This window comes from Anopheles moucheti, chromosome 2 (genome assembly GCF_943734755.1).
Source record: "Anopheles moucheti chromosome 2, idAnoMoucSN_F20_07, whole genome shotgun sequence".
In the NCBI taxonomy this organism is placed as follows: domain Eukaryota; kingdom Metazoa; phylum Arthropoda; class Insecta; order Diptera; family Culicidae; genus Anopheles; species Anopheles moucheti.
Window position 1 is genome coordinate 97,843,735 of NC_069140.1, and position 17,797 is coordinate 97,861,531.

Below are 17,797 nucleotides of genomic sequence, written 5' to 3' on the forward strand. Positions count from 1 at the left end.
GAAACATTTTACAGGGAGCTTAACTTGGTAAACTCTTCTTAGAAAACTCTCTAGTTCTTCTCGGGCCAACCGGTTAGGAGGTAATAAAAGTGAAAACTATTCCACTACTTGTCATTTTTTAACTCACGGATAATCCGCCAGTTAATTCTAGTAAGATCCCAGATAATCGACATTGTATCAAGTATTTTTTTTGTTATACCAGTTCCGTAAAACGTCGTCTAAACATGCAGACCTAACAATTTGTTTAGCACGTGTGTAAACTCATGAAGCTTGCCAAAACTTAATAAGCATGCTCGAGGAAGCAAGCAAGCGAGAGAGGAAATAATTTACACTTGAACACAACCCCGTTGCCTCCAGTTCAAACAGGCCTAGCGCTTTTTTCCTTAGCACCGGATGGACAGTTTTTGCTTCGTCTGTGGGTTGGAGTGATTTTTTTTTCATTTGGCCTGTCACACAATCGAGTCAAAATCTCATCAGCTCACTCAATGTCAACACCTCGCGGGATGGCGCTGGATGGTGGAAATGGTGCGTCCTGTGCGTCCGCCACTCGGTTCCATTAATGTGGTGCTCGTATTGCGAGAACGATCTGCTTTTAATTACATTGAAAAGTTTCGCATGTACAGAACGGTTGCCGGTTTGGGTAAACATACACACGTTTTTCATATGTTGTATCGTGCGTGCCCCGCGGGAGAAAGGCGTGTGAACACAATAGACATCATCGCACAGTACACACGGTGTCACAGTCACCCATTAGCATGCGTCAACCTTCTCGCGTGAACTGCATGCCACGCAAGCCCCGGTGCTGATCTTTCTGCCAAAAGTTCTCCGTTTCGCTGACATTATGGCGCACAGCACTGGTGACACGAAGGTGGGGTTTGCGGATAAAATTTAGACAACGTTTGTCAACGGGGTGTTGGTTGGTTGGTTGGTGCGTTTGTGTCAGCTATTAGTAGAAATCGCTCCGAGCGCAAATTGCGCGTTTTGTTTTTACGTTGGTTGGTTCCTTCCCAAAAACCGAAACCGAAACGCACGGGTGTAAGGAGTTCCCACTGTTTGATTCTTGGTGAATGTTTGACTGGAAGAATTTTGCTTACTCGGGGGGAGGTGTTGAGGTTGACACATAGTTGGATGCTGCTGCGGTTAGCGAAGCTGTGCATCATTTTACTGGTGCTTTTCAAAATGGTAGAATATCACCGCCAACATGATGCAGCGCTGCACAGAACGGAATGTGTTGCGGACAGATTGAAGTTCTTCGTTCGTTCCGCGCTCTTCAGATGGGTGTTTGGGAGAGCATCTTTCACAGTAAATACAGATACCGGCAGACAATGGCGTGAAAATGGGGGGCTGAATCAGTTGCTGCTTTTCGGTCAATGGTACCGTGCCTTAGACGTTGACGTTGCAGGTGCAGGTGCATCATTCATCTCGCTCCAGACGGTGCCGTTTGTTTGTTGGTCGATTGCATCGCATTACTAATGTTGGAAAACTTTCTTCGGTTGAAGTTAAGAGCGTCTAGTACATGCGACATCTTGTCTTTGTTTCTCAACTGGAGTTGAGATTAACTGTGTACAAGACGTGCAGTTTATTCGTAGAATTGTCTGAAAGATTTCATGTCATTTTTATTTTCATGCGTTGGTGATCGGCACAACAAAGCTACATTGTTCTTCTCTAAACTCTGAAGAATCTTCTCTTTTTGTGAAGAGGTACCTTTCGTGAAAGTTACAATTTTGTCTAAAATCTATCATCTCAATACTCAAATTCATCATTGAGAGTTGGAACTGTAAGAATAACTGTGCAACACTACTTAATGAGCAATAAGTTAAACGTGCCAGACTCCGGTTCTCTGAACATGTCTTTAGCATAACACCGAACGACTGTGCCCGTAAAGTGTTTTTTGACACACTGGACCTTGTCGAAGAAGGCGTGATAGACCCAAATTGTGATTGATATAGCGTTGATGCATCCACCAGAAAGATCCACCGGATGAGCAGTACAAAACACTCCGGTAGCAGATCGCATCCACGAGACAGTAACAGCGTCGGATAAGTCATTAAATCATACTAATGGCCTTGGTTTTGTCGTACCAAACTTGTGATTTCTAGGGTATGGGGGATCTTTCGAGATAATTTGCACCCGAAAATATTTCCTTGTGTCGTGGCGTTTCATCACCGTAAGGAGAAAATAATTATTAAAACTTAATAACTATCGTCGCACAAATTTCTTAAAGAACTAAAGTGCACTCTCCTTCGTTATTCATCATCTTGACTCTTATGTACTTTCATGCCACCGTTCTAAGAACCGAGATCAAACAAGGTACGTGAAGCTGCACTAAGTAAGTTATGCTCCATTATTGCAACGTAAGCAATTCACAAGCAATCTAACCGTTTGTCGTGCTCCTTCAACCGCATGCATTCAACGCTACCACTCGTTGCAGGCATTAATTGATAGTAAGTGTTGGCAGCACGAAGCGCTTTCTTTGACGGTTCGATAATTGATTTACGAGCAGAATCGGAGCCATCGGAGCAAAGCGGAGCTGAACAAAGATTCACTTTACGCAAATCGCATTACCAACGTGATGAGATCATCTGTCGTGGAGTACGATGATGATGAACGTCATCGAAGAATCGAGAATGTGCAGTACGGACAATACTGGAAGACTGGTAATGGAATGGAACAAATTTGGGGGTGAAGTCTTATCAATGGTGTGATCAAAAGAAAGGCGAAAGAAGGTAATAAGCGTCCGTGACTTTGGGTAATGGCGGAACTGAGGATGAAATGTTACAATTTAATTTCGTGTAACTTTCATCGTAGATAATAATTTGGAGGAGACAAAAAAAACGCTAGAATTCCGAGTTCAAAGACGTGCACACCAGCTGAACAATGATGGCATGTTGTATCAGGCATTGCCCAAATGATAGGAAATAAGCGATAAAATGTGCACAGTGGAGTTCTGGACGACGGAAAGGACGATGCGCATCGCGGTGAAGGTTGTCTAGGGTTTATTGCTTAAATCCAGTTGCCTCGTAGTATTGCGTGCGGGCGTGTCTATTGATGATAAGATGAGCTACGATCGGTATCTGTAGTTGGGTATTTATAAAACCGCTACAGGAAGCGTCTCAATAAGTCATTTTGGAAGCGAAATTCGTCGAAGAACTAAGGTGCCATGATACTCGTAGCGATCATTGGTTTGCTGTTGGCGGTTGGTGGTTCGTTGGGTGAAATCAAAGTAGACTCGCGTGCTCGGCTGGCGCTACAGCATCGTGTCGCCCGATCGGACGTTACGTGGTGTGAACTGTTTTACGCCGACGACTTCCCGGACAACTCCGAGTGTGAGACGGATGATCGCGATGATCAGTGGCACACGTTTCCCGCATGCTGCAACGGTGCTTATAACTGTTTGGGCGGTGGTGTCTGGGATATGGTGCTATGTCCAGCAAAGTTCGTGTACGACAGCCGTACTGAGCAGTGCGTCGAGTTTACCGGTAGTGAGTGTCCTTCGAGGAATCCAGGCGATGAGCCCTCGACGGAAATGCCACCAGTGTCGTGCGGAACATTGATCAACGGAAGGTTGCCTTATCTGCCCGATTGCACCAAGTACATTACGTGCATGGGGGGTGATCCCGTTCTTCTCGATTGTCCCAGCGGGTACGTGTATTACATTCCGTTCACGATGTGCCTGCCGGGTGAAGTGAAGCAGTGCGCCCTGTACCATGTGTAGACGTCACTTCGCTTCGAGACATTGCCAATTTATGATAAGCCATAGATACTGGAGTGTTTTAAAAACAAATAATTGTCTGAAAGCAGGCGGTAGCATACCCACAAAGGACCCACGAGATGGATTTTATTTTTGTTCCTGCCAACCCGAGCTTATCGCTCGCTTATCGTGCTGTAATAAAAGTCAGCGCTAGGGTGTGGCAAAACCGGATGAATTAGATAGTGCTATAAATTATAAATGTCGATATCGTTCCGATTTCAGGCCAGGCCGATATCGCTGGAATGTTACATATCATCGCGGTGTCGTAAATCAAGCCGGGGTTTGCGATTTCAGCAGACAAAAGGCGTAGGACGGGCGAACATTGTTGAGCGATTTGTGTTGATGAAATAAAAAACAACTACTTACTGAGCAATGGCAAAAGTGAATAAACACCAAAGAATTTCTACGATAATTGTTACGAAATATTCGATTAGGAAAAAAAACGCGCTTAATTTTATAACAAATTCAAACGAATAAAAACCTTTTTTTTGAAACAAAATGTCAAAAGATTCCTCAATATGCGTCAGCGCACCGCACACGCGGTTGTGAGAAAAGGGGGGGGGGCTTTGAATTGTTACTTAACAAAGGGTCCCAGACCCTAATCAATAAAACAACCCCAGAAGCTTTCATTGATCGTTTTAACTCTATTCAACGCAGCACAATGAAAGCGCTGCTGCTACCTTTTAACCAACAGCCGATGAAAACCGATCGATTGTGAAACCCTGCTCCGTAATAATTACCTATACTGCTTCCTGTCAAAGTGCACCTTACAATACAGCATCTCATCCCGGGGCGGAAGCTGTATCCTAAAAGCTTCCATCCCAAAACTAATACTTCCGCTTCCCGTTGCCTTTTCACCGTTTGCCCCCAACCCCCCTTACGGTGGTGGGGAGGTTCAATTTTCATCAAATTTATTTCACCTTCGAGGCTTACCTCGAACGACGAACGACCGGGCTGTACTTCAATCCCGACGCGTCCAGACACATACCGCGATTCAATTATCTTGAGCGCCTGGTGGCACATAGCCCACATGAGTCGCGTTGTGCACTGCTCCCCGGCTACAATTGGTGTGCTGCAAACGCGCACACATTGGACGGAAGTAACGAATTTCTACAACCTCATTTGGTGGGCGCATTGTACAGCACCACACTGCTCAGGTGCACTGGCGGTGGAAAGTGGTTTTCTGAGACTCCTTCGTTCCTGAGCCACTTTCAAATGGGTGCTTCCAATCCCATATCCTTTCATACACACAAAGTTTTGTGCACCTCGACACACACACACATGCAACACGCGGAGTGCCGATGGCGGTGGTTTGCTTCGTTACACCATCGCCATCGGAAGGAAAGTTCGCTTTTTACACACGTCGTCTTCACACCTGGGAGAGCTAAATCATTGCCGGTCTCGGAAGTTGGAGTTGAAAATCCACCGTTAGTGTCCTCGCCTCTAGCCCGGGGAAAGCCTTCGCAATCCGAAATCCCGGTAGGAGTGTGGAGCTCACGATTCAATCAGGTTTACAGTGCGAGATTTTCGTGTATAGTTTTTTTTTTTGCTTTCAAAAGGAACACAGCATCCAGCAAGCGAAAGAAGTTTCTAGATTGCATGAGTCTCGATTCGACAGAATTGCTTCGTGTTTTCATTACTACTCTTCATGTCTTCGTTGTCGTTACGATTGAAGTACAGTTCTGGCTTCAATAGGACCACACTATAGGATGAGAAATCGGAAAGTACGTCATTACTGGTGTAATTAAGGATCAAATGAAAAACTGATCTGTTGACTAACGCATCCTTTAAAGTCAATAGGATCGGTGGAATTTCTAAATCATTTCATAAAGTTGTTGTCTAAAGCATGTTAGCAGGTTGGAGCATGTAACATATAAATTTGTATGCTTTATATTGAGGGTCTCAAATACATCTTTAAAATATTCAAATTATCAAGGAAATTGTAACAAAAAGGAAGAAGCAGCAACATTATTAATATTACCTGTGCTAATAAGACTGCATCATCCCTGTTAGACTAGCCCAGTTGGGCACTCTGGCTGTTTGAAGATTTTTGTTTCGTTAAAACGGCCTGGCCGTATCGACTTATTTTACCACGTAGCCGGATAGTCAGTCCTTGGATTTGGTCCGGTCCGTTCGTGTGAAGACCGGCTCCGCTACCATCATGCCTCCGGACCGCTCCGTTTGAAAATTTTAAATCAAATTAAAAAAATATTGAAAACAAAAAAAATATTATTTAATTTCAAAAAAAAATTTTAAATAATAATAAGTTTATTAAAAAAAATAATAATTAAAAATTTAAATTTTAAGTCAAATTAATGTTCCTTTCTGTCCGCAGATTGCCTCAAGTTTTCTCACAGTGCAGCTAAGATCGACATTTTATGAAGGGCGATCAGTATCTCACCGAATGCACCGGGGATGGGATGATACTCTAATAAGATTAAGTGTAAGTCCAGAATAGTGGTAACACTCTCTCCTGCACTCCTTCAGATCCTTTAGAACCCGCACGTCCCGGGAAGTCTTCTCGGTGGTAGTATTCGCCCCTCGGTAAAATAGTAATAAAATTTGCTCTTATTTGAACAGTGCGCTGTTGCGCTGAAAAAGAAGAGCCACCCGAACGAACAAACACGCCCGGCAGGATGGGTGGATGGCCAATCAGCACGCCGTGAGAAGTCATGCTGTGGATGCGAATCGCCCGCTGTGACGCTTTCCCGGCTTTGATCGACATTCCCACTCGTAGCCAGAGCTGTCGGAGTTTAGCTTCCCAAGCAGACAAATGCGGCTCGATGCGCGCGTGTAAGATTATCTCACGCGTCCCAGTGGGTCTCGTCCTCTGCTCATTTGGAAATATGCACACACGGAGAAAAATTCTCACAGCGACGCGGTGGATATCTGGGAAGGGATGGGACTGGAAGCACAAAAGGGACAAAAGGTATCTTTTGCGAACGTTCATTCGACCGGAGGGGGGTTTTGATTTATTAAATTTAATGAGTGCGATCGTTACCGATTTCCGCGAAACGATGCCAATGATGTTGCGTGCCACGGATGGTTGGTTGAGCCTAGAAACAATATGTTTCCAAGGTGCTTGGCAGCTTGTTGCGAGGACGAGTCTATGGCGTTGGAATATTTTCTGGAGCAAAAAACCAAACACATATCGATGTGCGATGTCTGACATGGCGATGTGCTGCTAATGATGGCGTTAAATGGATGGATTTAGAATGGATGGTGTTGATGAATTGATGTGGAAATGTGGATTATTATAATACAAAAATGTAAAATTATGTAAAATCGCTCTTATTCCACATAGTACGAAGGTGAAAACCGAAGAAAGGACGAAGAACAGATACTGAACTAGGAGCAGAGCTTTCAGAAATTAAAGGAATGCAGATAAGACTGAATGAAGATTACTGAGGCATTTGGTGATGAGAATTGTATAAATTTGAATCTCACTTTTAAAATCCTTTTTACTATACAAGCAATCGTTCTTGAAGAGGTTGATTGTATAAATTTTTTGGAAAATATTCCACCACAAGTCCCAAATGTTCGATTTATGGAAATAGATAATAAATGAAACCATCCATCTCTCTAGAAATGTAATTACATCTAAAGCTAGCTCATTTCTAATAAATATTTTGACCTAACCAGGAGTGAGCATAATGGATGCATGACCAGAACGAAAAAAAACTCTATAATGACGATTCAATTGCTGGGATGAGTCAGCCTACCACCCTTCCTGGCCAGAGGACCAATGCGTCATAATCCCATTGCATAACATATTGTCGAATAGTTTACGGTTGTTTATCCTGCAACCTTTTAGTCGCCGTGCTCAAAGTGCTCTAACTGCGCTCACTGCAGCTCATCAGCGCGCCATGACTGGTAGGGCATGAAAAGAGGGATCATAATTGCTGGTCTGCATACCGCGTACGGTGCGATAGAGGAGGAACAGACAGTGGTGAAGCAAAACGACGCGGGAAGATACGACACTGATCATCCGCCCAGCGGGGAAGGGATCCTGGACATAAATCCGATACGCACGTGAAACCATAATTCTCAATGCCCGACCGTAAGGGGTCCCAAAATCTTCCGACCCAATCACCCATGGTATAGCGCGCGCCCGTTAAGGCAGTAAGAGTTCGTTTCCTTTTTGGAAAACAGTTTTTTTGCTGCTGCTGTTGCTCCCATTTCCTTTTTGTGCAACGCACCCGGGGGATAAGCAATCGTTCGGCGACCAATATGGAATGTCATTGTTGTGGAACGAATCACCCATTTCCCGTAGCGCACGTTCCTGCGTAATTGATTATGAATTTATGGCACGAGTGATTTGTTGGGCGATGGTAGGGATTGACGACTAGCAGACGAAATAAAAATCGTTCGGCAACGGCTCTCGATACCGGCAATTGGGTGAGACAAGATAGGTGTTTTTCGCTTAGCGGTGTTACCCACAAAAACTGGAATGCTATTTAAAGCGGCTGATGAATGTAGCTTACAACATGTTTGGTCTGCAGTACAGAAATGTTTGAGATGGAACTGTTTAAGTTGTACAATACATACTGTCATACTAAGGACCTGTAAATGTAATTTCCCTTGAAAACCTTAAAAAAATGTGTAAAAAAATGTGACAAAGAATTATGATGACTTCCATGTCCTCTTCAAGGTTTTTTCAACCAGGAACATTTGTTGAGTCTATCAAAAAGTTCTCAAGCTAGTGGTTGATTACATTTACAACTTTGGAAAAATCTATTTCATTAAAGAGGTTGCTCCAAGTTTCATGCGTAATGCCCAATCTCCCATTTCATATGCCATCTCACGGTGCTTATTGCGTTTGAACAGGAACTATGCGCAGACCATGATAAATGACGCGCCTTTAAATCATACTTCCATTAATCTCATAAAACAATCTAATCGTATCCTGTACCAGTGCCAAACAGATAGCTACGGCAGCACCTCCGGGATTAGATGACGCCGCAGACTAAACGTGTCAATATTTACCCAAACGAATGTCCGCAATTGGATTGACAATCGCTACCGGGCACACAATCGGGCCAAGAGACTTCGATGTTTAGTTTTGCCCCGTTCAGCTCAAAAGTGCATAAGTCACAGGCAAACACAGTTTTCCTTCGCTCTAAACGTTGCACGGCGGAATTGTTTCGTAACGGGCGGGAAAATTGTCACTGCCGGTTGACAAGACCCGAACGAACCTGGGAACCGCTCAACCAGCCAACGTGACCACGGCCGAATAGAACGATGGAGGGGGTGGGGGGAGGGAGGAGGGTAGGTTAGGTGTGGAGTTTCCCTTTTTTTACGTAAGCCACACGCCTCGGACTCATTTAAGAACCAATTTCCGACACCTTCGTATGGCTTCGACCTCTCGGCAAACCGCAAAACCCCGCGGGCAAGAGGATCGTTTGGCACGGTTTTCTGTTTCAAATTGGTATTTTATTTAAACTCTCGCCCGGTTTCCGTGCGGCTTTTACGGGTATTGGCAGACTGCTTGCTTGAAGGTTTTCCATTTCATTTAATTCATTGGCTCATTGGCTGATGGTGTTGCATTGCCGGTGGAATGGATACAGTGCTGGAAATATGAGTCGCGTAAGATTGCATTCTTGTGCGTTATTACGGGCAAGGCTATTGTTTCGTACCGTGATCGTGCACGCAAAATAAATGGTATGTCTTAAATGTCTTTGGCCCTACGTTGTGTATATTTTTCAGTTTTATCAATTTACAAAATGCTTAGATATTTGGAGCGAACTGACTAAGACACGTGCTCATATCAAACTCAAAACTGTTCTTCTTCTTGTTTTACTCTCCTTCTTTCTCTCCAATCTGACATCTTCTACTCGCCAGGTTGGACATTTGACATTTGACGTTTCGGTGTCAAACAGCTATAATAAGATGAATGAAAAGCACATGAAAAGCGCACTTTTAGATTAATTAAATCGAACATTTCCATACCACCATTTATAGCACTGGAATGTGTATGACAGTGTTGTAAATGTAATATGAAACAAATTGCAGCAACAATCGCAATTATACCAATGGAGTACGAAAAACTGTTACAAAACCCTCTTATCATGTCCCGACTAAGCGAACGTCCAACTTTGGTGAGAAGCAAACATATGCTCACATCATCAATTACAAACTTAATGTAGTTTCGTTCCGTACAAGGTTGGAGTTTTTTCGTACGTTTGTTCTGGGCAGTGGCCACTTACACCCGCAGCGAAGTACATCGTCATTTCGAGTGGGTTTTTACCGCACTTTCAACACACCCGGAAGCCGTCGGAAAAATTGTACGGTGCAAAGGAAATGATTAAACTACAATACAACTGCACTTTCACACGAAACGCGGGACAGCAAGTAGAGCTGCTGGTGATGTCTTGAGAGCGCCCAATGGAACAACTTCTTTTTAGACACCCTTTGCTCCTGCTCGGTGGTTACACTCATTGGTTTTGCTGGTCCGATCGTGTGCTAAGGGAAAAACAATGTAATACTATTGCTACTTCTGTTGCAGAATTTTCTTCCAGCGATGAAAAATAGCCCCAAACAGCAAAGAATTCCTTCCAGGGGTTGTTGTCGTTGCAAGCTTCTCACGCTCTCAAGACCAGGTGAAACACGTACTTTTGACGCAGCGAGAACAGTGCGAAAGCCGCCTACGCCTGAGGAAAATTAATGATCCTCCCGAAATTAACCGCGGGCTACCATGGGGTAGGGGTTCGAAGTTGGCGCCCATCGTTCAGCATTTTCCACCACCCGGTCACCCGGGTACTCATTTTCGGTGGCGGAAGGTCGTATTCTTATCACAAATAGTCGCCGCTGGCGAAAAAGTTTGCTCATTGCGTCGGTCCAGCAGCGGCGGCCAGCTAATGATCTGTTGTCGTCTGCGGGAAAACTTAATAGTTGATTCCGGACCCCCTTGCGGCTTAGTAATTAAATATGATAATGTTGCCCTACGTCCTTTTTGCAGGCGTTTGCAAACTTTTGCCTTGTTCTCGTACTTCCTTCTGAACAAAAAAAAAAAAATGTCCTATAAAAAACGAACTTGGGGATATTTTTAAGTGCACCGTTTGTCATTAAACGTGGTTGATAAAGTAGGTTGTTCTTCACAAGAAGTTTATTGCAATGAAAATCATGTGCTTAGAGTTTATGCTGTATAAAACATCCACAAAAACCAGACATAGAGTTCTTAGAACAAGCTACCCATATGTGGTAAGCCCTGTTTGTCAATTGTACCGAATGAGTATTCATTTGTATTGTGCATTGCATACATTACGGCAACATTGCAAACCGTACGGTGAATGCTGCCCTGAATGTATGCAATTGTTTCGATACATAGGCGTTTGTATTTGTTTAGAATAATTTCGAATTCGCCTCAATATGTGATACTATCCATTAATACATAGTGACCTATTTAAAAGAAGTTTTAGTTAATTCCATATATGTATAAAAGATAACACAGATTATAAAACATTTCTAAAGAGATTGGTTGTTTGTTGTTGGCCATTTTGGCCACGGTACGGTAGTTTTCCATGAGGTTAAAGTCGATTGAAATATTTCAAATTTGATCAAAGAAAAGTGCGCTGCTCGTTGGACAGGCATGAGCGCTCGTAAAGTACAATTGCATCAAAGGTATTTGGGGATGTAATTGTAGGTGGAGTCCGTGTGCCGAGAAGAATTTCGCTCTAGCGGCACTAAACGCCACTGATTGCAATTACACAGCATACAGCATGTGGTATGGTTTGCCTTTTTTGTTGAGTGTTTTACTGTCTCATTCAATTGCTCACAATGAGCAACGGGACTTTGGTAATTGCGAGCTATCAATTTGGTTTTTTTTTCATCCTTGTGTATATGTAAAGGATTTTGCTAGTTACTTGTCGAATGCTCGACTCACAAACTGCACAGAACGCGCAACATCAAAAATCTTCGCTAACAAATACTGTTCAGATCGCATCGGATTGGCACTTGAGCAAGTAGAAAAAAAAACTTCAACTCCCTTTATCCGATCCAGCATAGACTGATGGCAGACAGTTTCTTCCGAATGCGCGCGTAAGGATTTACAGAATTGTGCTAAACGGTCCCGCTCACCCCTCCGAACGATGCGATTCTTTCCGCTTTTGATGAACTGCACGAACAGCGATCGGGTCATAATTGAAAAGCAAAGCCCGGAAACCTGGAAGCGAAACCGCACGCATACCACTCATCAACAAAGCAACCATTGGATGGACCGTAGCGCACTGAAAAGAAAATTGCAGTAGACTGAGGTTTTTTACCGTCTGTCAGTTGGAAAGTGAATGAAAGGCTTTGCGGCGTTTTAAAGCGGTGAGGAAGGAAAATCGATAACTACTTCCCGAAAAATCAGCTCTTCCGTTGGATGTAATTCTTCAGGTACTGAAGCATCGTTAAGCAAGCTGCCAGCAAAGCGAACGTGGCCAGTTCCGGTGTACTTCGTTTTTTTTTCTTATCTTCCAGCTAATCGCAACAAACCGGGGTGAGATGGTAGAATCGCTAGTTGTAACGGATGTCTGACTTCGAATGGCGAAGTAACTGCCCCATTCAACCGAGCACGTACCCTATGCAGTACACAAAAGGACAAGCAATTAAACTCACATGCTAGAAACATACGCACGCAGAGCGTGTAATGGTTATCTCTGTGCGTATGTTGTGCGAATGTACTAACCGAATTTTATCTGTGTTTGGGTGAGATAGCTTGTGCGGTTTGGCTTCATTGCCATTCAATAAGGTTTCGATTATCGGTTTGAACAAGACAACTCTACGATCCGATCGATTACCTAGCGAAAATGTACGGAATTTCTAGCTGTCAATTGCACTGTAGTTTGGTATCGTGATTTAATTCGCTTTTTATTCCTTCAACCTTCAATTCATGCAGTACTTGCATCCTGTTACTCCAACTATAAGGTTAGTTAGTGAGAAGAAAGAACATATGCAAACTGGTTTGTACTATTATTTTATGCCAGAATGTTTCGAAACGCGTTTGCTAGAGTAATCTATACAGAGTACAGTTGGCACAGAACTGGATCTCCTGGAAGGCAAGCCTTGAAAGGATCATAGTAAATGTATTCCTCCAGGCAAGTCCTCACTCCGGGTTCTCCCTGGAAACAGTATACATAGCTCGTACAGTCATTTTCGATCGGTATGTATCCGGTGAAACCCTCAACGCAACCTTGGTTGAATTCTCCTGGATCACCACCGGTTGCGGGAGGAGTGAACTCGGTTGATGTTGTTGGTGCTTCCGTAGTCTGAGGTTGTTGAGTAGTTGTAGTTATCTCATCCGTAGGCTTAGGAGGCTCAGCAGTTGTTGTTGGTGCTTCTGTAGTCTGAGGTTGTTGAGTGGTTGTAGTTGTCTGAGTCGTAGGCTTAGGAGGCTTAGGAGTTGTTGTTGGCGCTTCCGTAGTCTGAGGTGGATGAGTGGTTGTAGGCTGCTCTTCTGGAGCATCAGCACATCCTCCATTCTTCTGCTTGACGCACAGATGCAGCGTAGTCGAGTAGGCGTAACCCTTCTTGCAGTTCTCCTCCTTGGCCTTGTTCTTGGAACACGAGATGTATTTCGTACAGGTCTCGGGATGAGCCACACTTCCGAACTTCGTTGTCGCACACAGATAGTCGTACTGGTTGGAGGACTCCGAGGATTCTTCTCCAGATCCTTTCTCCTCGCTTCCTGAACGAGTGGGCTCCGGCTCTACAGGAGAGGCCTCGGTAGGTGGCTGCTCTTCCGGAGCATCAGCACATCCTCCATTCTTCTGCTTGACGCACAGATGCAGCGTAGTCGAGTAGGCGTAACCCTTCTTGCAGTTCTCCTCCTTGGCCTTGTTCTTGGAACACGAGATGTATTTCGTACAGGTCTCGGGATGAGCCACACTTCCGAACTTCGTTGTCGCACACAGATAGTCGTACTGGTTGGAGGACTCCGAGGTTTCTTCTCCAGATCCTTTCTCCTCGCTTCCTGAACGAGTGGGCTCCGGCTCTACAGGAGAGGCCTCAGTAGGTGGCTGCTCTTCCGGAGCATCAGCACATCCTCCATTCTTCTGCTTGACGCACAGATGCAGCGTAGTCGAGTAGGCGTAACCCTTCTTGCAGTTCTCCTCCTTGGCCTTGTTCTTGGAACACGAGATGTATTTCGTACAGGTCTCGGGATGAGCCACACTTCCGAACTTCGTTGTCGCACACAGATAGTCGTACTGGTTGGAGGACTCCGAGGTTTCTTCTCCAGATCCTTTCTCCTCGCTTCCTGAACGAGTGGGCTCCGGCTCTACAGGAGAGGTCTCAGTAGGTGGCTGCTCTTCCGGAGCATCAGCACATCCTCCATTCTTCTGCTTGACGCACAGATGCAGCGTAATCGAGTAGGCGTAACCCTTCTTGCAGTTCTCCTCCTTGGCCTTGTTCTTGGAACACGAGATGTATTTCGTACAGGTCTCGGGATGAGCCACACTTCCGAACTTCGTTGTCGCACACAGATAGTCGTACTGGTTGGAGGACTCCGAGGATTCTTCTCCAGATTCTTTCTCCTCGCTTCCTGAACGAGTGGGCTCCGGCTCTACAGGAGAGGCCTCAGTAGGTGGCTGCTCTTCCGGAGCATCAGCACATCCTCCATTCTTCTGCTTGACGCACAGATGCAGCGTAGTCGAGTAGGCGTAACCCTTCTTGCAGTTCTCCTCCTTGGCCTTGTTCTTGGAACACGAGATGTATTTCGTACAGGTCTCGGGATGAGCCACACTTCCGAACTTCGTTGTCGCACACAGATAGTCGTACTGGTTGGAGGACTCCGAGGATTCTTCTCCAGATTCTTTCTCCTCGCTTCCTGAACGAGTGGGCTCCGGCTCTACAGGAGAGGCCTCAGTAGGTGGCTGCTCTTCCGGAGCATCAGCACATCCTCCATTCTTCTGCTTGACGCACAGATGCAGCGTAGTCGAGTAGGCGTAACCCTTCTTGCAGTTCTCCTCCTTGGCCTTGTTCTTGGAACACGAGATGTATTTCGTACAGGTCTCGGGATGAGCCACACTTCCGAACTTCGTTGTCGCACACAGATAGTCGTACTGGTTGGAGGACTCCGAGGTTTCTTCTCCAGATCCTTTCTCCTCGCTTCCTGAACGAGTGGGCTCCGGCTCTACAGGAGAGGCCTCAGTAGGTGGCTGCTCTTCCGGAGCATCAGCACATCCTCCATTCTTCTGCTTGACGCACAGATGCAGCGTAATCGAGTAGGCGTAACCCTTCTTGCAGTTCTCCTCCTTGGCCTTGTTCTTGGAACACGAGATGTATTTCGTACAGGTCTCGGGATGAGCCACACTTCCGAACTTCGTTGTCGCACACAGATAGTCGTACTGGTTGGAGGACTCCGAGGATTCTTCTCCAGATCCTTTCTCCTCGCTTCCTGAACGAGTGGGCTCCGGCTCTACAGGAGAGGCCTCAGTAGGTGGCTGCTCTTCCGGAGCATCAGCACATCCTCCATTCTTCTGCTTGACGCACAGATGCAGCGTAGTCGAGTAGGCGTAACCCTTCTTGCAGTTCTCCTCCTTGGCCTTGTTCTTGGAACACGAGATGTATTTCGTACAGGTCTCGGGATGAGCCACACTTCCGAACTTCGTTGTCGCACACAGATAGTCGTACTGGTTGGAGGACTCCGAGGATTCTTCTCCAGATCCTTTCTCCTCGCTTCCTGAACGAGTGGGCTCCGGCTCTACAGGAGAGGCCTCAGTAGGTGGCTGCTCTTCCGGAGCATCAGCACATCCTCCATTCTTCTGCTTGACGCACTGATGCAGCGTAGTCGAGTAGGCGTAACCCTTCTTGCAGTTCTCCTCCTTGGCCTTGTTCTTGGAACACGAGATGTATTTCGTACAGGTCTCGGGATGAGCCACACTTCCGAACTTCGTTGTCGCACACAGATAGTCGTACTGGTTGGAGGACTCCGAGGATTCTTCTCCAGATCCTTTCTCCTCGCTTCCTGAACGAGTGGGCTCCGGCTCTACAGGAGAGGCCTCAGTAGGTGGCTGCTCTTCCGGAGCATCAGCACATCCTCCATTCTTCTGCTTGACGCACAGATGCAGCGTAGTCGAGTAGGCGTAACCCTTCTTGCAGTTCTCCTCCTTGGCCTTGTTCTTGGAACACGAGATGTACTTCGTACAGGTCTCGGGATGAGCCACACTTCCGAACTTCGTTGTCGCACACAGATAGTCGTACTGGTTGGAGGACTCCGAGGATTCTTCTCCAGATCCTTTCTCCTCGCTTCCTGAACGAGTGGGCTCCGGCTCTACAGGAGAGGCCTCAGTAGGTGGCTGCTCTTCCGGAGCATCAGCACATCCTCCATTCTTCTGCTTGACGCACAGATGCAGCGTAGTCGAGTAGGCGTAACCCTTCTTGCAGTTCTCCTCCTTGGCCTTGTTCTTGGAACACGAGATGTATTTCGTACAGGTCTCGGGATGGGCCACACTTCCGAACTTCGTTGTCGCACACAGATAGTCGTACTGGTTGGAGGACTCCGAGGATTCTTCTCCAGATCCTTTCTCCTCGCTTCCTGAACGAGTGGGCTCCGGCTCTACAGGAGAGGCCTCAGTAGGTGGCTGCTCTTCCGGAGCATCAGCACATCCTCCATTCTTCTGCTTGACGCACAGATGCAGCGTAGTCGAGTAGGCGTAACCCTTCTTGCAGTTCTCCTCCTTGGCCTTGTTCTTGGAACACGAGATGTATTTCGTACAGGTCTCGGGATGAGCCACACTTCCGAACTTCGTTGTCGCACACAGATAGTCGTACTGGTTGGAGGACTCCGAGGATTCTTCTCCAGATCCTTTCTCCTCGCTTCCTGAACGAGTGGGCTCCGGCTCTACAGGAGAGGCCTCGGTAGGTGGCTGCTCTTCCGGAGCATCAGCACATCCTCCATTCTTCTGCTTGACGCACAGATGCAGCGTAGTCGAGTAGGCGTAACCCTTCTTGCAGTTCTCCTCCTTGGCCTTGTTCTTGGAACACGAGATGTATTTCGTACAGGTCTCGGGATGAGCCAAACTTCCGAACTTCGTTGTCGCACACAGATAGTCGTACTGGTTGGAGGACTCCGAGGATTCGTTGTTTGAACCAGATTCCTCACTCCCATTTTCATTTGACTGTGATGATGTGCTTGGTAGACTCTCAGTTGTTGTTGGTTCTTCGATCTGAATGGTACATGTCACCTTATTGCCAGGCACACAAGTTATAATATCAGCCACGAAAATGAACCCAGCTGCACAATGCTCAACAGTTGCCTTCTCCTTATTGCAAACAAGATAACTGTCGCATGCATTCGGATGTATGCGCACACCATACAAGACCTTCTGGCAAAGGTAGTCATACTGGTCGTCGTTTTCTTCCGGCTCAGGTACGGGTACTGGTTCAGGCTGTGGTTCCGGTTCTGGGTTAGATTCAACGGCACATGTAGCTGCTGCAGCCTTCAAACACTTGCCGGTTACGGTGTCGTAGTACTTCTTGTCGTCGCATTCCTTAACCTCCAACACACCTTTCTTGCACACCAAATACTTTTGACAATTACTCGCAATACCGTACTTTATTCCTTCGTCATTTTTGGAACAGCTGCCTGCAGTTGATGGTTTTGCAGTCGCTGCACCGATGATAGCCAACAATGCCACACCCAATGTTACAACAAGTCTCATCTTGTTCGTTTGTCTAGTACTGACGTTTGATTGTAAGACCAAACGCTTTTATACCTGACCCCCCAATATCCTTATCAAACAGTATGTAGTTTATGGGTCTCTACGATTGACCACTTAGCGATGCAGCTGATCATGACTACGATGAAACAGGGACGTTATCATTCAAATGGTGTTATTTTTTCAGTTGGTCAGTGCCATTCACTGTACACGGTGGCGACATATCACACGCAGTCATTTTATGTCAATTGGTCAATATGAATTGAAGGGCCCATAAATGAAGCCGGGTAGCGAAATGGACGTGTAGTAGCTTATGTGCAGAAGTAGATCCGGGGAAGAATCATAAATAGGTACGATTGAACTGTGGCGGTATCATTACAGGTAGGCTGTTTCCTGCCAAGGAAGG

General features: G+C 45.9%; 1 protein-coding gene across 1 annotated transcript; it reads right to left on the minus strand.

Annotated features, from left to right (window-relative positions):
* Window positions 1-12,747: 12,747 nt before the first annotated feature.
* On the minus strand, window positions 12,748-17,394 carry LOC128298607 (uncharacterized). Its single transcript, XM_053034374.1, has 2 exons — window positions 14,905-17,394; window positions 12,748-13,215 (listed from the first exon to the last, which is right to left on the minus strand). The coding sequence occupies exons 1-2, from the start codon at window positions 17,392-17,394 to the stop codon at window positions 12,748-12,750; spliced, it is 2,958 nt and encodes a 985-aa protein (XP_052890334.1).
* Between the last annotated feature and the right edge of the window lie 403 nt (window positions 17,395-17,797).